Raw genomic sequence first — 25,639 nt, 5'->3', positions numbered from 1 at the left:
TGTTGTATGTTGTTTATGAAGAGACTGTTTCCAGCAAATGCTCAAATGAGAGAGGGGACAAACAGCGAGCCACTCGTCGAAATTCGTTTCATTTCTGGCCCTCATTCAATTGAAGAGATTTATTTGTCGAGCGCTGAGAGCATATTTCAGTTGCGATCCAACAACAGGCGCTACAGTTACCTACCGAATACGAACTAAATTGAATCAACTACCTTTAGCTGAATGTGCAACAATTATTAATACTGAATACTATTCAAAATACTTGAATATATTTATATGGTTTTCCGCGTGTTTGTGCTTGACTGTGTGTGTATGTGCGAGTGGTGGCAGTTTCAAGTGTGCCTGCAGTTATTTATTCTAGTGTGCCATAGAAATATTTCTGGAATTTTAAGTGGCACGCTAAAAGCGCTGAATAAATATCATAAATATATAGATATAAACCAAAGAAAAATAATTTGTGTTGCACAAGAAAATTTACATTAGAGCAAGGCGTGGATACATATTGGATACGATTTCGCAAGAGCATCACTAAAAGAAAAATCAATTCTAAGGTAAGTTGCTTAATACATATATATATACCTATATATATATAGTTAAAGAATTTAGTATATATATAAAATAGTTTTCGCTGTGCGTAGTTTTCTCTCTACGATTTGCCTTGCGTAATTGCGCAAATGATTTGTTTAGACCACTTTTTGATTGACCACCGTACAGCAATTTGACTTTTTTAACCCGCTTTTTGTTTGGTTTCGTTGTGGGGTAAACAAATGCATAGTCGCAACTATTGTGCCCCGTCCCCAATTTGTGTTGTGTCCGCAGTCAATCGTTCAATTATCAAAACCATTTTTTTTTTCTTCTTTCGTATACCCTTGTTTTTATTTTCTTTATGCCCCCCAATCGCATTTGTGGGGGCACATGCCACAAATTTTATGCTTTATGACCAAATTGAAAGCACTTTTTCGAACATACAACAAATAAAAATATACATTATATGCTCGTACAATAACTATGTAGCTGCCCAGTAGTTGGCTTTTTTCCCATGAAAATTATTATATTCGGCTTCATTTAGTTTTAGTGTGTTTACATATATATATATATACATATATATATATATGCATGTAAATGCTCTCGCTGTGTGTTTATCAACACGTACATATATCGGCCGAGGCGTCGGCATTATAGCTGAGATATGAACATGGAATAATTTTCTAGCCGCGTAAACAAACATTTGAAAATGATGTGTTTTGTAGTTTCTGTTTTAGCTTCTGTTTTGTTCGCTTTGGTGGCCACTGAATTGTTCCCATTTCTGTAGAGATCGCCATAGATGCGTTCTGGTGTGTTCAGCTATTTGTTGTAGAACTGCATTGCACTGTTTCGATAGACTCACACCTGAAATAGTTAATAATAATATTCATTTTCCTCACGTATTTTCGTTCGCAAAAAATGTTTATTTCTCACATGCAACGATTAATTTCAAATCGCACATTCGTGTTGTTTCTGTGGAATACGAAAAGTAAGCAAGCTATTTGAAATTGATTTGATTTCAGTGAAAAAAATTCCACTTAATTGCTGACTGAAGATTTTTTCTATTTTTTTGTGTTTATTTATTTTGCCAAAAATTGCAAATAATGTGTCTATTTTTAGACCAGCGCAGGAAATATATTACCTATAAGTCGAGCATGGTGCGAAGGTCAAAAGATTTTCCGCCTTTTTTTTTTTTTGGGACTGACGTGATCGGGAAACTCGTGGCAACCAACCCTTCCACATGATATTTCCAGACGGTTTCCAATGGGGAACAGAGGCCGCTTTAACACATGCAACACATGTGGCACGAACGGCAAACAGAAATCGAGGCAAGTCTGGAGGCACAGGCTATATTGTAGGTAAGAGCCCAGACCCGCCTTTCTCGATGTTGATGTTGATGTTGATGATGATGATGTGCCCACATGTCAGACAGGGCGAGGCGATGCGCTGCGCTGCGATGCGATGCGATGCGATGCACTGCTGCCACAGCGTGTCCCTCTCAGTTCGAATGACAACAATAGCGCAACAAATGCGACTCGAGACAATATTTCCCCTTGTGCCTCGAACGGGTACTCCGGGACCGATCACGGATATCTGTTTTAAAAGGGGGGTAAACGGTAAACGTTGAACGGCTGGTGGCCAGCGTGACGGGGAAGAAAACATTAAACAATATTTTATACCCTATAAGTTAAGAAAGTTTTAGGCCTGCTAAATTTTCTTATATTCAACAATATTTTATACTGTGTAACTTGTCGAAAAAATGTGGACTGAATTAAGTAAGTTTTGATAGATTTCAAATATTTCTAATGTTAATATTTGATTAATAATAATTATATTGTTGATAAGAAAAAATCAGCTCATGGTTAAAAAATGAGGTTTTTTTTTGAGTTCGACTTTTCTGCTAATTGAATTTAATGTATGTCAGTTAGGTGGTCATGTTTTCAGTTGTAAATTTCTCATAACCTGCTTTGCTATATCTCAGATATATTCTCACAGATAAGTCCATAAACTTTATGTTCTTGGAGTGTATAAAAAAATGTGCATTAGCATTTAAATGATTCGGCTTTACTATGCTGATTTTAAGATGTAACTAGGTCGCTAGAGGATATCTAATAGTCGCATTTATTTGGTTTTTATTGTTTGTTTTTAATTTCTTTTAATTTTTGTTGCCTCTGGTGGCACAGATGTGGGCTGCAAAGATCGCAGATGAGCACATTGAGAGCGACTGTGTCTGTTTTAATTAAGCAGAGAGCGATTGCGGGAACGAGAATGGCATACATTCATGTGTGTACAGAGAAAGAGAAAGAGAGACTGATTGAGTGAAAGAGAGAGAAAGAGAGAGAGAGAGAGGGAGAGAGAGAAAGAGAGAGTGCATCGACACGCATATGTGAAAAATTAAGGCTGTCTGCCGCAAACCGTTTTGAAAAGCGAAAAGGCGCAAAAGATGCGGGAAGCAAAGGCAACGTACGACAAACAAGCAGCAACAGCAACAAACATTGAATTTAACGGCAAAATGTAAAATGGAATAACAAGAGTGGAAGCGCAGGGTAGCAGGCCCACTAAATTGAGTCGTTTGAGGCGCAGTCGTCGTCGTCGCCGCCGTCGCAGTCGCAGTTGCGACAGTGAGTAGGACGCTCAGTTTTTTCAGTTGTATACACAGACACAGACACATACACATACACATACACATACACATATGTATGTATGTAAGTTTTTATATTCCACTTCTGTTTTTTTTTTTTTTTTTGGTGAGCGTAGGAGCAGCATCTGTGTGCCTGGCCTCTGTTAGGCGATCGCGACGTGCTTGCTACAAAGTCATCTCTGTTGAATTTAGAACAGTTTTCGAGCAGCGCTACGGAAATTCACAACGCGAAACTGCCGCGCAAAATACAAGCGATCGCAGAATAAGGCAAAACAAATCAACAAAAAAATACAAATCGCACCCTCTCAACGCCATACTATAAACGATCGCTACTGTTCTATACTACTGTGTGTGTGTGTCTCTCTGTATCTGCATCTGTATTTGTGTGTTTTGTGCAAAAAATAGACTATTATCGAAAAGTAGCTGCCATACAAATGAACTACATGCAGCTGTAGCTGTATCTGTTGCTGTGGCTGTTGCTGTTGCTGTACCAAGTACTTGTAGGTAAACAACGTCCCTCAATTTCTGCTCTATATAGTACATAAATGTACATACATATCTACATATATATACACACAGATGTGATATGTTTAGCTACTCGTTTAGTTGACGAATATAGAAGGGCAAAAGTGGAATGAAAAACAAAAACAAAAAAAAAAAAAAAAAGTTTTGCATTTGCTGCGGGCCTTCAAAGCCCCAAAAAATACCCAAATGTTACAAACAGTTCCATTTTAATGGACCTCATAAAAGTGGCAGCATTTCAGAAATATAATTTCATGTTATATACATGTTTGTATACGTTTTTTACTTTAATGTAGTCGTCGCCGTTAGTCGTAATTCTATTTTAAAAACAAAAAGCTGTCAGAGTTTTTTTTTAATGTGATTTCGTATATAGATATTTTTTAACTACGCAGATCTGAGCTTTTCAGACCATTCAATTTGTGTGACACGCGCTTCAAAAACTCGGGCGGAAATGTTCGCGACATTTTAATTAAGACTCGCCAAAATGTAAATGGCTTTTAATCAAAGTCACAGCCAGCACAAATCTCTGTAGTTAAGTCTGAAATTAATTGAGTAAAGTAAACAATCCGAAAATTAAAGTGTAACTGCACGAAAAGAAATGGAGGAATATGCGCAAATATCAAAAATGCTCAGGCACAATAATAATAATAATAATAATAATAATAATAATAATAATAATAAGCGATTCCTACGAATTTGATGTGTTTATTGAAAAGAAGAAAAAAACAGAAAATTAATAATATTATTGAACTCAATATATTGACATTTTCCGGCACAGAGGAAACGGATGTACGCCTTACAATTTCATTTCAATTTTGCTAAATGATGCGCTGTTGTATGGGACTTTCCCCCACGTTTCTTCTCATGTCGTGCAACCCTTTGGTTTGTAGATGCAGATTAAAAGATACATTCGCTTGCCGCACTTGTTCTGCGGTTGCTCAAGGGGCGCCGTCTTATTACAACATGTACATGTCGCGATCGTCAGATTGCTTTTGAGATGAAACATAAAAATATAAACGGAAACAAGCATAAATCTAATCAACTGCATTTCTGTATTTCAGGTGTTGCTGCAGCTGCCGCATGATCTATGAGATGCAACACGCCCACGATCGCGACAAACATGCCTGCCATAAATCCATCAGCGCTCTGAATAAATCACAACTAGTGACGATAATTAAGAATCCATGAGTACATTATATACACACACATACATACAATTTTTGGAAGTGTATTTCCGTTACTTGCAAGGTGATCATCAGCATCCTATTCCGATCACTTCAAAGTGGCCGCGTTCAACACACACACACACACATGTTGCTGGCGATCAAAGTTGAGCCAAGCGGCAACTGTTGTTATTTCCATCCATAAATTAGAAGAAAAAGAAAAAAAACACTAGAAGATCACTGATCTGCCCAAGAGCGCCACAACCGAAGAGAGAGCGAAAGTGAGCATGATTGTGTGAGGGTGGATAGAGAGCAAACGCTTGAACTAAAGTGGATTTCCGGTGAATAAAAAAAAAAACAACATATCAACAACATATGCGGCACACGACGAAGTTGCTGCTACCCCCATTTGGCATTCGAGAGGCGACTCTGCAGTGAGAAAGCAGCAGGCCAAGCGCCACTTCAGGGTCGCAGGAACAGCTACTGTTAAAAAATAAATAAATACATATATATATATTGGAAAAAAACCTAAAGCTGCACAGCAAACCAACTGGATCCCTGGTTTGAAAACAAAGTAAATAAAACTGGACTATGTAAAATGCTTTAAGTCATGTTAATATTGAATATATCTTATAACACAATTAAATTGCACCTGGAGTCGATTCTTAAAAAAGTATTAAGAAATTAAATAAGTGTCTGATAATAAATACATAATACATGCCATAAAATGTCGTCCAGCTGCTTGAGAAGAATAAGCAGACTGCTGCTTCTTCTGCTGCTCTTATGTGCCTCACTTGCAACAGCGCGACGTTCAACACCAGCGAGTAGTTCACAGGAGCTAAACAAGGACTATGGCAGTCTACCCATCAACAACAACAACAACAGCAACATGAATGCAACACAAGCACAAAACAATATCAATGATGATGATGCGTTTGATGCCGATGCGGATGACGATGACAAGGCAAGTTTCCCTGGCAGCGCCGGACGCAATGGCGACGATACTAAGCAACAGTTTGGGCCCCGCTTTAAGAACCTCAAGCGAATGAGCACAATTTATACGCGACCCTCGGCCTCAACGCTTTCCTTAAGTTGCCCGGCGGTGGGCAATCCAGAGCCAAATATCACATGGTATCGCAATGGAACAAGCGATTGGACACGTAGTTATGGCACCTATAAGAAGACCAGGTTTTATTTAACCATGGAGGATCTGGTGCCGGAGGATTCGAATCAGTATATGTGCAAGGTGTGCAATCCCCTGAGCTGTATCAGTCACGTGATGACTGTGATGGTCACCGATCGGGTAAATCACAAGCCCATTCTGATCACAGGGCCAGAGAACAAAACCCTACTGATCAACCAAAGCGGAAAAATGGAATGCAAATATTTGTCGGACTTGACCAGCAAGAAGGCCTGGATGTTTATGCCTTGCAAGAGTGTGAACGATTGCTCCAAGAACCTCACCATTCTCGCCGAGGATGTGGACCATCTTGAGTTCGAGAATGTCACCCAGGATCAGGAAGGCTGGTACACGTGCATCGAGAGCAATAGCTTGGGTCAGTCCACGAGTCGAGCATATTTGAGGGTGGTGCGCAGCTTCCAACTGCTCGAGGCAAATCTGACCAGTGGGGTTAGGGAAAATGCCATGACGGTCATTGTGATAACACTGATTGTAATACTCGTCATGCTCGGCATTTTTGTGGCATATGCGGTGAGCAAGATGAAGAAAGCAAAGTTGCTCAAGCAACGCATCGAGACAGTGCATCAATGGACAAAGAAGGTTATCATTTATAAGCCATCTAGCGGTGGGGACTCGGGTGGTTCCATGGACACTATGATTATGCCAGTGGTGCGCATCGAGAAGCAACGCACCACTGTGCAACAGAGTGGCAATGAGCCGGCACCGTTCAACGAATACGAGTTTCCCCTGGACTCTAACTGGGAATTGACACGCAGTCAACTTATACTCGGCGCCACACTTGGCGAGGGTGCATTCGGGCGTGTCGTCATGGCGGAGGTTAACAATGCGATTGTCGCCGTCAAGATGGTCAAGGAGGGTCACACGGATGATGATATTGCCAGTTTGGTGCGTGAGATGGAGGTGATGAAGATCATTGGACGCCACATAAATATCATTAATCTGCTGGGCTGCTGCAGTCAGAGTGGACCACTCTATGTCATTGTGGAATATGCACCTCATGGTAATCTCAAGGATTTCCTCTACAAGAATCGACAGCTGAGCAAGGAGCAATTGGACAACTGTTCACAGTCGGCACCGACGGAACCGCAGCATCTGATCACCGAGAAGGATCTGATCAAGTTCGCCCATCAGATAGCACGTGGCATGGATTATCTTGCCTCACGGCGTTGCATTCACCGCGATCTCGCCGCCCGCAATGTCCTCGTCAGCGATGATTATGTTCTGAAGATTGCCGACTTTGGGTTGGCTCGGGATATACAGAGCACTGATTATTATCGCAAAAATACGAACGGACGTCTGCCAATCAAATGGATGGCGCCCGAATCGCTGCAGGAGAAATTCTACGATTCACAGAGCGATGTCTGGTCGTATGGCATTCTATTGTGGGAGATCATGACGTTTGGAGCGCAACCGTATCCGGCAATTATGTCGGCTGAGGAGCTTTACAGTTATCTCATGTCCGGGCAGCGTATGGAGAAACCGGCCAAATGCTCGATGAATATATACATTCTGATGCGACAGTGTTGGCATTTTGATGCCAGTGCAAGGCCGCCCTTCACGGAGATCGTAGAGTATATGGATAAGTTACTGCAGGCGAAGGAGGATTATCTGGATGTAGATGTGGCCAATTTGGAGACGCCGCCATCGACCAGTGACGAGGAGGAGGAGGACGAGGATGCTTCGGATCTAGAGCATTCACGATATCGTTACTAAATTATCGATAACGAGGACGAGAACGAGATTGCGATCAACTACTATATACAGTATATATATATTCATAGCTTCCGGGCTATCTAACGATAAGTCTGTAAATCGCTTGAAATTTTACTGCACCAAAGGCGTAAACCAAAAATTTTTACTAGTTCTAAGGCAGCTCTAAGAAATTATTATTATTAATATTATTATTATATTTCATTTAATTATATTTCATGTTAATCATATTAGTTTCTATGTAAAATAATGTAAAGTATTTATATACAAATATTCATAATCTGACCACAAAACTATATCTCAATATTGTGGTTTGTAGAAAATATTTTGATGGTATAAATGTGAAAGATTTAAGCATATCAAAAATGATTTGAGTTGGGGAAAAAATGGACTAATGATGATTGAATTTGAACTTATTTTCACGGAGCTTGAATGATTTAATTGACTAAAATGAAAATATAAATACAAAACCAAAATTAATTTTGTATAGCATTTATTTCGATATAAAAATTTTTTTTGACAAATTTTCCTTAGAAACCAAATTTCACAAAATAAATATTTGAATATTGCGTCATAGCCGATGAATATTTGTATTTGAACATTTACAATGTTACACGTATTACGAATTTAAAATATGAGAAATATACATAAATAATAACAAAGTAGCATGAAAACGAATTAAATTCAAGCTGCAGTTTATATATATATATATACATATATAAATATAAGTTAGTTGATATGTCGGTTGTATTTGCATATGTTGTATTTGTATTTTCAATTTGTACTGATTTACGTAGTATTCATAAACTAGTTAAGTTCAAAATCGAAAGCATATGTTTATAAGATATATATATATATATACACTTATATATTTAGCTTGCATGCTAGTGCCTTTTGAAAGCAATAAATGTTGTACTCATAGCCTAAGAAAGAATACCATTCTTACCTGACTATGACCGAAACCGAAACGAAGACCAAGACCTGAACACCGACAAGATCATGACGTCTTAATTTCGAAAATCTGTGAAAATATAATAACAATATCAGCAACAAAAACAACAACAACATCAAGAGCCGTCGTCAATTTGGGCCGCACGAGGCACGCGCGTCACTAAACGAAAAATGATGAATGGAACGGCTCGCGGTCGAATCCACACTGAGGATCGGTGAGTCGGCTACAGTTGTTGTAGTGGTGGGAGGAGGGGGTGGTGCTGCACAGTTGAACCCTGGGTCTTTAGCGGCGGTGTCCGCGTTGGCGGCTCGTTTGTTGACGCGCCAAATGCCACAAGCATCGACGTCGGCGCTGGCGATGCAATTAGACGATAATGCAACCCAAGTTAAAATTATATATATACTATTTCTCTCTGTATATATAAATATATAAAAAATGTAATAAGTTTTTCGTGTATTTTAGGTGTATTTGCAATGAGTTTGGCTTAGTCCCAGTGGCTGCAGGCCTTTTGTTGGCCGAGTTGCTTGAGTCTGGTGGCGGCATTGTTGGGTTGGTCCGTCAGCGATTGCAACACATTTGAGATATGATTTCTGTGGCAATTTCAATTAAAATCTGCACACTCTGCCATACATTAGGCATTATAATTTCGAATTTAAAATCGTTCCTTTAATTTTTTAAAGTAAATAAAATTTCAGCATAATTTCAAATGATTGCAACTTTGTTTTGTTTTATAAAAATGATCTACACTTTGATTTAGAAATGTGAAGCTGATATCATTTTGAAGTGGTTATCAGATACATTTTGTTTGGCATGAGATCCAAATGCAGTTAATTGTTGATTTTTCTAAACAAATAATAAGTTAATAATTTTATGTCTAGCTTAGGCATGATTTGGCTTTATAGACTACTTTATATAAATCTCTTCAAAACATTCTAATGTAGTATATGTAAATTGCTTCCATAAATAATATACATAGTAGTGCATCTTAATTTCAATTTAATAATTTTAGATTTTACTATGAAAAAACAATATTATCCACCAGCTTACGAGTTTGTTGCCTTGCCTTGTCTTATTTGGAGATCCACAAGATTGGCCGACAAATTTTGGTGGTTTTTCCAAAAAGTCATTAATTATGCAGCATTAGACAATCTTTAATCGGCGATCGCCAACGCAGTAAATGCGTTGTAGATTTTCTTTCGTTTCGATTATTAATCTCAATATCTATTGTGTCTGGTGGCACACGCTAAACTGCATTTTCCATCATTTATCAAGATGCTTTTTGGGCCTTCAAAAAAAAAAAAAACAAAAAAAAAATGTATTCAATAAAAAAAAATACGAAGTGTGGCATTAAAATTGTTTTGTCTGTAGTTTTAATTAGGGCTTGGTCTTAGCCGCTGCAACTGTGTGGGCGTAACAGCGATGCGCCTCTAATGATCGGAAGTTTGACACGTGTCTGAAACGCTGAACGTGGGCAGCACCACCGACCGCTGACCACAGCAAATAGCGTGGGTGGACCCCGCCCAGCTCGCCGCAATTATTGCGTGAATATGTTAATTGAAAAATTTGTTAATTGAGCCATGAAAAAAATAAAAACACATTTCAAACATTTCACCAGACAATCAAAAACAGACACAACGGGTTTGCATAGATCTACTACCACCTCAGGAAGTTTGGCCATAATATGATCGGGCCAAATATGCGGGCACTTACCAGCACAAATTCGTAACTATCGGCTATCGATCGGTCAGTTTGCAATATCTACACTCTGTTACTGTTACTGCTGTCTCGAGTGATCAATTAATTTTTCGGCCAGAGTTGGCTATTAATTTGCATGCGCTTTTTTGTGTGTGTTGTTGTTTGTTTGTTGATCGCTGCCGCGATCGTAGCAACTGCCACAGGTTGCCAGATTCAACGTCCAGTCGAGTCTTTGCCGTCTTTGCTGCCGTGGCTGTCTACTTGGCTGCTGTACCATTTGTGAAACTATTTTAAAAGTCTACAAATTGCCTGTCCAATCCACCGATCGTTGGATCGTTGCACTGCCTGCCTGCCTGGCTGCCTGGCTGCCAGTCAGTCAGTCCGTCAGTCAACTGCCATGCAAAATCGATTGCACAGCTTCGATTTGACCTCGTCTTTGCAGTCTTATGTACTTAATTTTTTTGTTTTTGGAAAGTCGCTCAATGTCTGCACAGACACTCGTTTTGTGTACTGCTCATGTACTGATTTATTTCGCAGCAAACACAATTGTTTGATCTTTTAATATTTCATACATCAATATCACCTGACATCTCAGGCAGGTGGAAAAAAATGATAGAAAATTACAGTCGAAATTTTCACAACTGCCTTGTACTCTGTTTCTAGTGTTTTAATAATTAAAAATGTGTAAAAAAGGTCCTGTCAGAGGTATAACTATTAAATAGCTCATCAGTAGTTGAGCAATTTAAAAGTGATTGTTTCAGCTCTTGAACTATGGAAGTTCAGAAACTGTATTTGAAATCATATTTTTCTCCATTCATTTTTGATTAGAATAATCCGAAATGTATGGATAATACATAAATATTTCACCTTGTATAGTTGTACCATTTTAAGGTTTATTTATCGCTTTTTTCATTAGTTAATGTCGAAAAAAGTGGTTTAGTCTTAGTTCATTGATTCATTGAATGAGCAAAATGCTGACATCATTATTATCACTTTATTGTAGCTTGTGCCACTTGGTGAACTCAACATCCGATACGTGATTTAAGTTGTAAAGCGTAAACAAATTACCAGATTTATGTTTAATAAATTTGTATAATTTATTCATAATTCTCTTATAAATATGTACTACACGGCTAGTTAATCCTAAAGTCAACTAAATATAATATTTTGGAAACAATCACAAACATATATAGCACACTTTATTACTCAAATAATAATCATATATATATAAATGGGATCGGAGATGTTTACATCTGCCTGTTCACCCATCGTAAATGTTTACGGGGTAGTCTAGGAAATAAACATAATGTATGCTTTGTTAAGCTTTGTATATATTAGCTTTGCAAATGATTCAGTTTACCTATTAAGCTAGCACCTGTCCGCACATGGCTGCATCCCAATATAAACCACAACAAGATTATCATCGAAATGTGAATTTGCTCCACCGGAAGTGTTGATTCATTGGCTTGCTGCATCATTTCGCTAAGAAGATTTGCCTTGGTAATTAGTTTGCCGGAACTAAATATTCACCTTAGATACCAGCTCAATGGGACGTATGAGTAATTGTTAGTCTTAGGTTCGAACACTTAACTTGTTACTCTCCGATGCAAATTTCACGTAAATGACAAAGTATTGCGGTTGCTGTTGCCGATGCTGTTGTTATTGTTGCTGTTGTTGTTGTTGTTGTTGTTTTTCATTCATAAAAACAACACAGTTTCATAATCGAAACCGCAGTCAGTAAACCGGTATTTTATTTCATTATTGAATGATCGAAAAATCATTTTTTTAACGATTTTGTGCTCTTTACTACATGATCACTTGTCTTGGCTTACAAACTATGCAAATGCGGCATGTGGGCGGCAGCTGCTGCTGCCGCTGCTGCAAATAAGATCCAAAGTTACAAAAAAAAACAGAAAGATATAAAAAAAAAATTAATTCGAATCGAGCGAAACTTTTTATGAATGAAACTCGCTTGAGGTGACAACGCAGCGTAGCAAAACTGAAGAGGAGTGGACTGAAGTGGATTGGAGGGGGAGCATTTTTGAGCGGATGTGCCTAATTAACAATGCTGATTACATTTTATACATATATTTATTAATTAGAATTATTTTGGTTTGGACGCTTGCCATTTAAATGAGCGAAAGGTAAAGTTGCTTGACACGCGTTCATGACGATGATGATGATGATGATGATCACGATGATGATGATTAATAATGAAATATGTTAAAACAAACCAATATGGCAATCAATTTGCAGCCTTAACTGGTTGTTAAGGTGCGCATCTGTCGGCTATGTGAACTCATTTTATTTTATTGAAAAAATTAAATTGACTTTAAAAAAAAAATGATTGGAGTTTAAACTTGGGATGAGCAGGGGCTTAAGACTTTAGTATACGCTACAAGGCATTGCAATGTATTACAACCAATATTTATAAAATACAATATTTACAATTTTAAAATAGCTTAAAGCTTGATAATCATTTCTTGAGCGATATTTCTCAGCAGTTCTTGTAGAGCCCAATGCAGTAGAGAAAGTCTAACTCGATTTACTTGTTAATTTATTAAGATACTTGCCCCACAAAATGTATTCCATTTTTTATTACTGATATAGATTTTATAGTTTTTGAATTGATTATTGAACTAATTGATTTTCGGAAATTAGTTTACTGAATTTGATATCCATTCTGTGGCCTGCTTGGTAGAGCAACTGAAATACTTGTAGCCCCAAACTGGACTAATCTGAGTTTACGAATTATTTTCCAGCTGCGCCTTCAACGCTTTTGTAGTTGCTTTTATTTTTATATATTTTTTTTGCCTTTTAGGTTTTGCCGTTGCCTTTCTGCTACTGTTAAACGCAAAATTTATGAACAATTTTTAAAAGAAGTCACGCGTTAAATGTACGACACAAACTCACGCGACAGTCAAAGGCAGAAAGTACGAGGGGAGGGCAAGTGACGGTGGTGGTGGTGGTGGTGTTGCCCCTGCTGAATGTGCTGCGGCAATTGCAGATGATTTCGTTAACGCGTTGGCTGCTCTTTTTTTTTTACCTTCCTGGCTGGCTATCTGCCTTCAACGAGCCATTGGTTGGTTGGCCCGGCGGTCGCATTGGCCTTTTGTAATGCGCCTTGTAATATATTTTATTAACAATAAAATGTTAAGTGCCACAAGGCGCGAGAGGAGCAAAAACGCTGCATGCTGCGAGGCTACTGTATGCCAGGAGAGTTCGAGTTTGAGTTGGCTTCTCCTTGCCCCCCCTCGTCCCACAAGTGGCCTGTCCTGTTCGGGGTTATTGTGTGAAAAAAGAAGATAAACTGCGTGCGCACATATAATCGCGCCATGAATCAAAATCACACCAGTTGGCTATATATAGATATCCGGCTAGCCAAGCACACTCAGTTAACGAATGCCAAAAGGCATCCAAAATGTCTCTTACCCCTCTCATCCAGCCTTATCTCCTGTCTGCCACCTGTGTCCGTTTAACTATGCAAATCCCTAGCTGTAAACCAGTTTGGGCGCTTTTAACATGACCACATGCCCAATTCGGCTGGTCGACTGCCACCCACAATTGGCCACCGAAATAGCGGCCACAATTAACCGAACGATGCAAATCGAACAATGCCCATAAAAAAAGAGTTTCCCGTAAAAAGACGAAAATATGCGATCTAATTCCATTTGGAAATTCCATGGCACATGAAAAATAGTACTGCAACGTTGACAATGTCAAATTGTGCTGCTCCACTGTCAGCATCATCAGCGGGGCATTTATCTTTCGGGCCTGCCTGCACCCGCTACAGGGTCGAAAAACCTTTGCTATGCACCAGTACCAGTACCATCCAGTAGACAGCAACAACAACATAAGCAGCAGCAGCAGCAGCAGCAGCAACAGGTGAGTTGCTGGCAGGGACCACACAAATTTGCGACATTTCCAGTGCTGCATCATTTATCTATTTCGGATTTATCATTGATTAATCGCCAGCGGGCTGACTTTCTGGATGCGTGTGACGCCAGTTGGCTACCAGTTAATACACTGTTCAAAATCAAAATAATGGGAGTTTATCTCCTTGATGCCACAATATTAAAAGTAAAACAGTAAATATACCGATTAATTCTCAATTTTGACTGCAAGATATTCTGTTCTGGCAGAGCAAAAAAGAAAGCGCTAATCATATAAAATACACTTTTATGCCAGTTCAATTTTCCTAATTAATAATAATATAATATAATAGTTCATCAGTGAACAAATTGAATATCATTCGCATTATCCTCGACAAGGTATTAAAGAATTTGCTTTTACTCAAGAAAGTAAAAGTTGCAAGATTTAATTTATAAAGGAAATTGTATTATGATTCTACGAGAAGCTAATATAACCTTATTGGCTAGTTATTTGCCAAGAGTATACCCTTCATTTTGTTGAGTGTAGTGTAGTCTGCTCTCTAATCGGCGGCATATTTGCATATTCGCTTTATACAGCAAATGGGCCAGTCAATGATCGTTAAGCCGTCTTGAGACCAGTTGCAGTCCAAACTGGGCTGGGCCGGGGCATTTGTGTTTGTCATTGGCTAGCTCAATTAGCGGTCGCAGATCGATGGATGCAGCGAAGCACCTGTGTGTGCCTGTTGTCTGCCTCAGCAGCATCGCTCAACTCTCTCTCTCTCTCTCTCTCTCTCTCTCTCCGTCTACTCTAGACTACTCTACTCTATTTGGCTCTTGGCGAGGTCAATCTACTCTATGTGGATGAAGCACGTGTTGTGCTGTGCTGTGGCTGCTGCCGCTAATTGGATGCATCCGACACGGCCTGAGGGTTTTTGGTTTTTCAAGGGGCAGCCCGGATCTTTGATTATGACTTGTGCTTGTGACCAATCAGCGAGCGTTTGGTTATGCCACTGGAATTTGTAACACCTTCGAAAGCGACTGCTCGACGGCTCGGCTCCGCTTAATCCTGTCAAGCTGTTAAATTAATTTCTGTGGCCCGTTTCGTGCATAATTTGTATGGCAAATAAGCAGCACACAGTCGTCGTCGTCGTCGTCGTCATCGCTCTGTCGACTTAAATGGCCAAAACGTGACTCAGGGCAAGAAGGGCTGCGACTGTGGCTGCTTCAATAAGTTGTTGCACTCTCTAGACTCGGGCCACAGATTACATTCAGCCGGCAGGCAGCAGTCGACATAATCGATATGACACACAACGCAAATGTTGTTTGCCTTTTTGGTCTCCCTAGCAGCACCTACTACACTGAGCACTGATGTAATTGTAAATGCAATGCCGAACTTTGTATGTTTTAGGATTTTTTTCTTTTTGTTAGTGATAAATGAAATCTATGTCACTCATAAAATATTTTTAATAATTCTGATTTCTTATCATGAACTGTTTAGGTGAGAATTTCCAAAGCTTTAATAAAATGAAGTTTGAAAAATGAATCCTTAATATATATGTATATATACCGCAACTATCTATAAAAAAAAAAAACAATTATATATTAATGTCAGTTTCGTATTTTAAAATGTTTTCATTTAAGTCCAAGCTAAGTTCTCAGTGTGAAAATTGCACGTTTTGGCTGGCAGTTACGGATTCAATTGGCGCTGTTGGCCCATTCGCAGTAGTTTGGCTAGGCAAAACGGGCTAACCGGCTAACGGGCCGACTGGCTGGCTGGCCAGCACCTGTACAAAGTGTTATAATCCATCATCGTAATCAACGTTGCCGCTGCCTGATAATTGTGCTGCCTTGGAGCGGTGCTGGTGGTGTAGTGGTTGCGCCACTGGCGACCACATTTGGCCAAAGCCAAATAACTGTAACTAATGGAAATTGTAACACTTTGGCAATGTTTTAAATGTAAAGGCGCGCTCTCCTCATGCGAAATGATTTTCTTTAAAGCGTGTTTATGACGCCTCGTCAGGCGTTCAAAATTGATTAGGATTAGACCAGCGGCTGCCACGACCACGAGCAACAACAAAAACAGCAACAACAACAGCAACAACAGCAACAATAACAACAACAACAAAACGATTAACCGTCACCGGTCAGCGCTCAAGTGGAGTTATTAGCTCGCAATGCGCGACAGAGACGAAAGTCCCCAATTGGCCACGCATTCAAGCCAAATTATCGGCATTACATTTACACAGGAGGCGACGACTAATCGGCCAGCTACTCTTTACGGCTGCCCCGATAAATGCAACGATCCATCAAGATATTGTCTCGGGCCACAGATTAGAGCACTGCATCGGCATATCGTGCGTATTGAATCGCATTTATATGATATCATATAGTAACATAGATGTTTGCATATCTATAGTCCAACAAAACAATTTTGCGTGTGATTTAAAATAACTGTAAGCTTATATCTGTTTCTTGGTGAGTAGGCCATATTAATAAGTAGAACGGTTGTTACGCTGATCAGTATCTATCCCAATATGCCTTCAGCATCATCATTATTTTGGAGTAAACAAAAAAAAAAACAAACAAACAAATAACAACAAAATCAAAAAACTAAATCATTTTGAATAGGCTTTTCCACATTCAATTAAAATATGTATGTACTACTTTACTTGTAAATAATATTATTTTTTATTGTTGAGCTAAATACCTCAATACCAATATTGATCATACCCAACTGTAAATTATCTCTCACGAACTTTCTATAATTCGAATAAAAATTGAGTGACTAGCTTTTAGAGACTTCTGATCCTCAAAACTTCATATCTTCCCATTCTATAAGCCGAGTATTGAACTTAAAATAATGATAGTATTTAGATAAATTTAAGTTGTGTATCGATATCAAATTAAATATACACCTGTTTGTTGAGTTTAGCATAACAATAAATTTAAATCGAATTAGCTGTAATACAATATTTCAACGGTTGTGCTTTCAATAGTAATGTCTTTGTTAATACCACTCTTTGTAATAAAAGAACAGATCAACTTTTATGTGGATGCCTCCAACGTTTAATTAGCAAAACTAGAAAGTATCTGTTTCAGTTTGGATTTACCCATAGCTGCCCCTATCCTCTCCCTCTGCTGTTTATAAGTCGAGTGCCAAATTGTAGCTCTTAAGCACATTCTCACGCAACCCGGTTGACCATAAGTGAGACATTAGGCGCAGTTGCAGTCGGTAGACCTTTGACTTTGGTCATATTTGAGCAACGTAGCGAGCAGCAAGCACGTTGGTTAGCTGTGCAACTGCGAGGGGGAGAGAGGTGGCTGTCAGGCAGTCAAACTGTTAACTTGGCCGTTAAAGCCAGGCTCCGGCATCATTAAGACAAAAACATTTGGTCAGGCACGACCCAGCGACTGATTAATTGCGCCCGGTGCACAATTTGACTTGTTTGCTGCTCAAATCGCAATGCGCCGCCGTCGAGTAATTACCATGCCATTTGCCAGGGGGCATGGATGGGGCTGGGGGGAAGGGAGCTGCTATTAAAAACGAAGAGACTCTATTTCAAATTGCACTTAATATGGAATTTCAATGATCCGCAGCGTTCGCATTTCAAGTTCATATTTATAAACACACAAAAAATGTATTTGATCTGGCCGTGTTTTGCTGGCCAACAACACTCTTAGCTATTTCAAACGCCATTCAAAACATCCATGGCTAAACGCTTTTGTTGCACACTGATGATGTCATTCCAGCAGCAGCAGATCAAAGGCTGCAAATTAAGTGAGTGGCATATTCCGCAATTGGTACAGTCAATTTTCGCGCTGTTTGTTTAATTGTTAGTCTTTAAACTAACTGCAACAGCAACCACACAGTGGCATTAGCAAATGACTTGTGCGAAGGAAATACTTGAGACTTAAAACGTTTTTATTAATACACTTTTAGGTGTCTTTAGTTCAATCAGAAATTAATAATGTGTATTAAATAAATGTCAAGATAAAAATATATTCAATTGATTCTATCTATATAGACCCCAAAAGCAGCAGATTTCAAATGAACATAATCATGGGCATTCTTTGAGTTGTTTCACGTTTCCCATAAAAATATATCAAAGAAAATTCATGAGAATTGGTTGCATCTGAACTGATTATACAGACTTGTACGCATTTTGGCAGCTGCTTACATTTCCGTTCATTAGTCGAAGCTCATTACTAAGTGATTATGCCCGGTTGTGTATAGTATGTAGAGCTTGCAGTAACTGACAATCGGATGCAGCTCAAATGTGGCTAACGATTTTGGACACCATTTTTGGGGGCGCTGCGTTGAGGAGATCAAACGGCAATTTGCATACTTTGCTGCTGTTGTTGTTGTTGTTGTCGTCGCGGGATCAAATCTTCGTTGCAGTTTCAGTCTCCGACTCTGTCTGTGTTTGTGTCTGATATCTGCAAATTATGTCGTTATTTGTGCCATTTTTGGCAATAGCTGCAACAACGATCAGCCCAATGATAAATTTGCAGCACTTAGCTGCAGACTTTGCCAGTTGCCAGTTACAAGTTGCAAGTTGCCAACTGCATGTTTGCCTGTAGCACGTCGCCTGTTGCACATTGCCTGTTATAGTCTGTCGAGTTGTCAGTCAGGAGTATGTCAATTGGTTTGCTAATGGCAGCCAATGCATCTGCTCATGATGGCCAACCAGCCATCCAGTCGGTTAGCTGGGCAACGATGCTCTTAAGGTGTTGTAAAGATGTGGTAAGGCGACGGGCTTAACGAGCAGCACAAATAAACACGGAATTTTTCATAAGCGACGGTTAATAAATGCACAAGAGTTTCTTCTGATACCCTATACACAATAAAAACGTTTAAGAAGATAACATTAAGCTGCGCAAGTGTATGCTGTTATATTGTATATTGTTGATCAACATATTAAAAAAAATAAATATGGCACTCAAAAACTTTTAGCTGAAAAGGCAATAATCGTTTAAAATTATTTTAAATTTTTTAAGAGTGTATCTTTATGATTAGATGTCAGAAAGCATCTCCGACGACATGAAATAACTGAAAATTAATAACTCAAAATTAATATATTATTCCGCTCAACACTTTAAGAGTCAGACACCAATTTGAAGTACATGTTTTCTACAAGCAAATAAAATTATTATTTAAATTATTTAAATTTTATTTATTATTAAATTATTTAAAAAAAAATAATTTTAACTTGTTTTATGTATAGACTTATACCTCGCTTTACGGCCTAGATACGTTCCACAAAACTTGGCCGCAAAGCGAAAAGCGATTCGGTTCCAAATTTGTTAAATATGTAACATGGTTTTTCATTTAAAATCCATTTTGTCTTTTTATTTCACTTCAATCAAAAACATTTTACTCAATTTATTTAAGTTATTTTTGAGGCATTTAATTATTCCCACGTATATGTCGTTGATATTTAGCTAATATACTATTTAATCGGTTATTAGATGCGAATATTATTAGACCTTGTAATTTGAAGTAAGAGTTTTGAATTTGTTATTATTTGTGGCGCACCATAAATGTTGTTTTGCTCAAAATATTGCTTATGCTTTTGCTGATGCCAAAATTTTATTTATATAACATGTATTGTGAAGTTAATCAAGGGCAGAAAATGACAAACTTCTGTTGTCAATTCAACCCACATTTATATACGTAAATAACTACAAATGTATGTTGGCCCTAATTCAAAGCTTGTTACAGGGCATCTCCTTTGCTTGGCACAATTCCGACTAGAGCACAATTACTTGTTTTATAAAAGAAAATAAACAAATAATATAAAAACACTTGCTAATCAGAGAATTCATCCCAACTTAACTGCTAAGCCTGCGGTATCAAAGGCAGCGCACGTTCAATTTAATTGGCCAGCCCCAAAGGAAGCAGCCGAGCAGCCAAGTGCAACAATTGAATAGATAATAACTCACTAGCCCCACCTACCCAGCCACCCACTACATCTATTGCAACGAGCAACTAGCTGTTGCCACAAGCGCTGACCATTTGACCAGCCCAGAAAAATGCAACACAAACAAATGCAACAGCTGCAATTGCAACAACAACTGCAACAACAACTGCAACAACAACAACAACGGCCTGTTACTGTTTGCTGCTGCTGTCATATTCAAATTGCTAATATGATTGGTGTTTACAGATTAGAAAACAAATATTTCACAAATATTACCACTAATAATTTGTTGTTGCTATGGCTATGGCAGCGGCGTTATGTTGCAAGCGCACGATCATTATCAACATCATGATGATGATAATGATGGCAGTAAAAATGCTGCAAGTGTGGCGATAACCTTTTGACTCTCTGGCCGGGAAACGGACGGGATTCGCTTTTTGTGCACAACGCGCCTAGTGAAAAACTGACAAATTGAATGAATAAAAGAGCAACAAGTGGTCGCTCCGCTGGACACTCGGGACAGCCGCATGGTTAAATATTTTGAATGAAAACGCCACGAGTGAAATGGCGACTGCGACTGCGACTGAGACTGAGACTGCAACTGCGACGCTGTGTTTTGACTGCGTTTGAGGCGCAAAAACATAAATCGAAACACTTGCTGCGTGTGCCAAAGCCAACAGTTGCTCTAACCCCAAAAGCCCCACGTCTCCCCCAATCCTATCCCTCTCCGCCCACCGCAGCAGGTTCCATTTTGCACTCAGTAGGTGTTACCACAGCAAAAAAAAAGGCGCACAATGCGCAGTTCCCTACACTGAAAAAAAAAGTGGGATTCAACTCAATTTCTTGTGATATTTAGTTGATAACATTCTTCAAAGTAAGTTAATCAAAGCTTCGATACAATACCACAATATATTTTCAAAATTAGGTCTACCAATTGTTATTTTGATACAAATCATAATCATCATCTCATAATTCTAAGTTCGTTTCATGTATTTAAAGCGGAAAGATTCTCAATATTGGTCTTGGTTCCTCTCCCATTTGAAGTTCATCAAGAAAAGTATTAGTTCAGTTTTGCAGAAAGTATTTTTTACTGTGCACGCTCTGAGGCTCTGAGTCCACTTTGAAATCAAGTCGAAAATTGCAATTCCAAAATGTTTGCCCTCGGCTAAAGTGGAGTGGAGTGCAGATGCCACCAGTCGACTCCACTCCGACTTGGTCAGTCATGTTATGGCATCTATTGGCCCAGGCACCAGCCTCGGCCCCAAAAGCCAACCAACCACATGTGGCATGGTTTATTCCGATCTGCCAGCTAGCTAGCTAGCCAGCCAGCCTGTAGTTACATTGTTGGCGTTGCTGCAGTTGTGTTGCATATGTTGCAGTTGTTGTGTGTCGTTTAATGCGTGGCCGCCTCGCAATGTTAAGGCGCTTTATTAATTCACTCGACGGTTGTTTAATGTTTTTGCATCTTTTGCACATATGCGTACTCTAACCAAGAGTATGTGAACTTTTACAACATTTTGCAAATATTTGAACATTAATAATGCAAACATAATATTAATATTGACTGTAATCGAAAATGATGATCCTAAAATACTTCCTCAGATTTCCCCGTAAACTTTTTCGCGTTAGTAAAGGCTTTTTCGTATTTTTGTTTTGAATGACATGGAATAACCAACTCTTCTATTAAATAGATTAACTTTATTTATATTGATAGTTTTATTTATGAATTTTTCAATGCCTGAATGTGTTGGGAATAATATTATATTGATGGTTTTTCAATTCTAAGCCATATATAAAATATATTGTAGATATATTTTCCCAACTTGTACACTTATCATCAAAAAAATATGATTGTCAAGCTTTAAACTGCAATCTAGTGTTACTAGTAACTGGACTTAAGAACTGAATCTTTTGGTTGAAGTTTCTCCAAGCCGTTTTGAGTGTATCGAGAATTCGATGTGTCTCCGTTAAGTGAAGGCTTAGCTATTGGCTAGGTTGAGACTAAAGATAGTATTGGGGCTTTTAAGCCTGTGCGGGTGCGTCGTCATCACAGGCAGACAGGCAGACAGAGAGGTAGGCAGGCAGGAGCATCAATTGGCCCCAGGTGTTTGGACGCGCATTTCCCACGGATTAGTGCATAAATAAAGAAGGTCAGAGCTGTGTTTTTGGGCTGCTCTGTCATTGTGAGCTAACTAGATATTTCAAATTATGTCTGTGGCAGGGGTCGCCCCCCTTCGCTCTCTGTCAAATCCCACTTCCGATGCTGCAGGCCCCGTTCAACTGTACCACGGTATTGCTTTGCTTTACTTTCTTTTCGGGGCATATGCCAAATTGCTTTATTAGCCGAGTATCCTATCACACATAACAACTTCATTTGGTCTGCAGTTCGGTCGCCTAAGGTGGTCCTGACGCCGCATTTCCTTTGGCTCATTAACACGTGGCGGACCTGGGTTCTCCTTCTCGAAGGGAAACTGGCGATGATGGAACCCACACGCAGTGGTTCTCACGCTGCAAAACAAAAGCATTGTGCGCAATTTAAGATTAGCAACAGTTAACACAGACAAAGGAATGGCCCAGGAAAGGCCCCATCCGTCGATCATAATGATAATGCTTCTTATAATAACAACGCTCGGTCAGCAAGGACCACCAGACGGCACTGATAAGATGCCGGCCCCAGTCCGAGAACTGCGTGCGCAAAGATCTCCACCAATAGATAGTAGGCAGGAGGGCAGGAGGTATCTCCAGGTGGCTCCATCGATAATCGCGCATTAAGCGTGCGTAAGTCACGTCACTGCCCCAAGGAAGAAGAAGACACCGCAAGGCAAATACTCAAAGGGGCATACAGTAGTCGATCGCACAATGGAACGACGATTAAGAAAATAGATAGTTTGAATTCAATTCTGATACTTTTGGACATTCTGCGTAGGTGGTCTGGCTTTGAAATTTCATTTTTTTGTAACATAAATTTAGAGTCTAAAGAAACATTATAAATAACTCATAAATTGTATGGAAGTGAAGTCCAGAAACTACGAGCTTATTTTGCCAGCCTTCACTGTAGCCAGAGAGCGATCGGCCCTGAGACCTTGCCCTGGGTGCGATCGCGATAAGCGCGACTTTTGCCTCGGTACGTGCTAAACCCTTGCCTGCGATCATTTTAATTATAGACCCCTGGCCAACTGAACCACAGGCAACGCCCCCTGGCGTTCCTTCTTCCCTCCCCCCTTCATCCTCCTCTGTTTGGCGGGGTCAAGTAACGCAAATTATGGGCTGGGTCAATGTTTGTTTTAGCCGGCAATAAATACTTAATTTGTGCAACGGTTTTGCGTGATTCCAAAAATACTGACGAAAGCCCCAACATTTTATAAAGTCATCGCGAGGCATCAATTGGCTCGCAATTACCTAAAGCACTTGATCAACATTTACGTACACTGCAAATAAATTGCTGCTCAACTAAATTTCAATTATTAAGAATATTTTAAGAGCACTGATAATATTATTTGTAATTAATTGAAATTTGGAATCGAATTTAAATATGTTAATTTATAAAACTTAAGACATTTTTTCCGAGTGTATAAACATGAAATTTTGGTTTTATTCAAAGGCTTGGATGGACAGGAAAAGTGTTTCGGGGTTATTCGCCGTCATTGGACTCGCGGCGAGAGGTTGGCGCCGAGGCATCCACCTCAATATAATCGTGGACCAGCTGACATATATTCTCGGATGCCTCATTGAAGTTGCCCTCCTCGAGACCCTCGCCCACATAGTGATAGACGAAGGCGCGCCGTTGATAGAGCTTATCGAACTTATTGACTAATCGGCACCAGGCCATCCGTATATTTGTATTGTTTGAGATGGCAACACAGGCGCTTTTTGTGGGCGCCAGGTCGCCATGGGGTACAAAAACTGGCGGCACGGGGCTCACCCCGATCTTGAAGCCTGTGGGTGACCAGTCGACAAACCTAAAGGACTTGGACCGCTTGATGTTCTCCAGCGCCAAGTTGATCTCATTGGGCGCGACCTCGCCCCGATAGAACAGCACACAGGCCATGTATTTGCCATGCTCGGGATTGCAACGGACCATTTGGTTGCTCATCGAGAAACACTGGCTCGTCAGCTGGGCGGTGCTCAGGTCTACGAACTCTGAGTGGGAGACGGGTACCAGTGGTGCATAATTCAATAGAGGATAGTGTATGCGCGGATATGGCACCAAATTCGTCTGCAGCTCCTGAAAGCTCACCGATTGCCCCGAGAAACGCTGTGTGGCCGTAAAAGCCGCAACTACTTGGCCAATTATGCGATTCAGATTCGTGTATGTGGGCGCCGGCACATTTAAGGTTTGAGCACAGATATCGTACAGTGCTTCATTGTCCACAATGAAGGAGACATCCGCATAGTCCATCGAGAAGTGGGTGGAAAGAAGTGCATTATACGGTTCCACAATCACAGGTGAAATTCTGTAATATATTAATCACATTTACATATTTAAGAATATTTTCACTTGAAAATCGAATAATTGAATTAGAGCTATAAATGCAGGATGCATCAACCAAACACAAAGTGATAAGAACAAGCATTTAATATGTCTCTATCTGCATTGTGTGCATTTGCTCAGCGTACTTACGATGGCGATGGATACACTAAAAACTCCACAACAGTCATTTTCTTGCCAAAGTCTTCGACTAGCTTTTCCATTATGCGCGTGCCCAGACCGGAGCCAGTGCCGCCGCCAATGGAACGAAAGATGAGGAAGCCGCGCAGATTGTGACAGTGATCCGCAACACGGCGTATGGCATTCATGGCGCGATTTAGGAGCTCGCTGGCCATCAGATTATAGCCACGAGCAAAATTGCTGCCACTGTCATCCTTGCCCGTAATCAGCGTGTCCGGATGAAAGAGATTCCGATAAGCTCCAGTGCGTATCTCATCTGAAAGAGAAACAAGAACAAGTGTCGGACGTTGAGATACCCTGTAGCCGGCTCAGAAAAGCAAATGTGTTGAGTTGGATACTTTTCATAATTGTTCAACCCACCGATAACAGTTGGTTCCGTATCAATCATGACCAGACGAGGCTGCACTGTTGGCTGCATTCCGCTGATCTCGAAGAACGTTAGGAAGGAATCGTCGCAGGGTTTCATCAGGCGTCCGTTGTACATGATGCCATGCTCATGGCAATAGAGCTCCCAGCAGGCATTCGCAATCTGGACGCCCGCCTGGCCGATGTGTATCTGAATAATCTCGCCCTTGCCGCCCATTAGTGGCGATTTTCGACTCAGCGATTGGTGCTCTGTAAGCTCTCGACATGCGACAAGAAATTAACATATATTCAATTTATACAATTTATTTTTTTTACTTTCGACTTTTCAAATAATTTAATTTACATTGATTTTAGTGACAAGCTAAACATTAATTTGTTCAAGCTCTGCTTTATATGTATATA

The 25,639-nt window shown here is 39.7% G+C and overlaps 2 protein-coding genes across 4 annotated transcripts; one reads left to right on the top strand and one right to left on the bottom strand.

The window, feature by feature from the left end:
- Positions 1-238: 238 nt before the first annotated feature.
- LOC6568139 (fibroblast growth factor receptor homolog 1) lies at positions 239-7,952 on the top strand. Of its 3 annotated transcripts, none has more exons than XM_001994591.3 (2): positions 239-551; positions 4,750-7,952. In XM_001994591.3, the coding sequence occupies exon 2, from the start codon at positions 5,579-5,581 to the stop codon at positions 7,763-7,765; it is 2,187 nt and encodes a 728-aa protein (XP_001994627.1). In that variant the 5' UTR covers positions 239-551; positions 4,750-5,578; the 3' UTR covers positions 7,766-7,952. The 3 variants fall into 3 exon arrangements, with proteins under 3 accessions (XP_001994627.1, XP_032596450.1, XP_032596449.1); XM_032740559.2 differs by lacking the exon at positions 239-551 and adding an exon at positions 3,367-3,666; XM_032740558.2 differs by lacking the exon at positions 239-551 and adding an exon at positions 3,396-3,670.
- Positions 7,953-23,756: 15,804 nt separating this feature from the next.
- On the bottom strand, positions 23,757-25,540 carry LOC6568140 (tubulin alpha chain). Its single transcript, XM_001994592.3, has 3 exons — positions 25,232-25,540; positions 24,824-25,127; positions 23,757-24,656 (listed from the first exon to the last, which is right to left on the bottom strand). Exons 1-3 carry the CDS (start codon positions 25,452-25,454, stop codon positions 23,834-23,836), a joined length of 1,350 nt encoding a protein of 449 aa, XP_001994628.1. The 5' UTR covers positions 25,455-25,540; the 3' UTR covers positions 23,757-23,833.
- Between the last annotated feature and the right edge of the window lie 99 nt (positions 25,541-25,639).

This window comes from Drosophila grimshawi, unplaced genomic scaffold, assembly GCF_018153295.1.
Source record: "Drosophila grimshawi isolate 15287-2541.00 unplaced genomic scaffold, ASM1815329v1 contig_311, whole genome shotgun sequence".
Taxonomy (NCBI): Eukaryota; Metazoa; Arthropoda; class Insecta; order Diptera; family Drosophilidae; genus Drosophila; species Drosophila grimshawi.
This window is presented reverse-complemented; position numbering and strand designations above follow the sequence as displayed.

Bases quoted from the DNA above. Each gene is read 5' to 3' on its own strand.
- LOC6568139 (XM_001994591.3), top strand. From the start codon at position 5,579: ATGTCGTCCAGCTGCTTGAGAAGAATAAGCAGACTGCTGCTTCTTCTG.
- LOC6568140 (XM_001994592.3), bottom strand. From the start codon at position 25,454: ATGGGCGGCAAGGGCGAGATTATTCAGATACACATCGGCCAGGCGGGC. The intron at 25,128-25,231 runs GTGGGTTGAACA...TTTCTCTTTCAG, and splicing joins TACGGAACCAACTGTTATCG to ATGAGATACGCACTGGAGCT. The intron at 24,657-24,823 runs GTAAGTACGCTG...AATATATTACAG, and splicing joins TTAGTGTATCCATCGCCATC to AATTTCACCTGTGATTGTGG.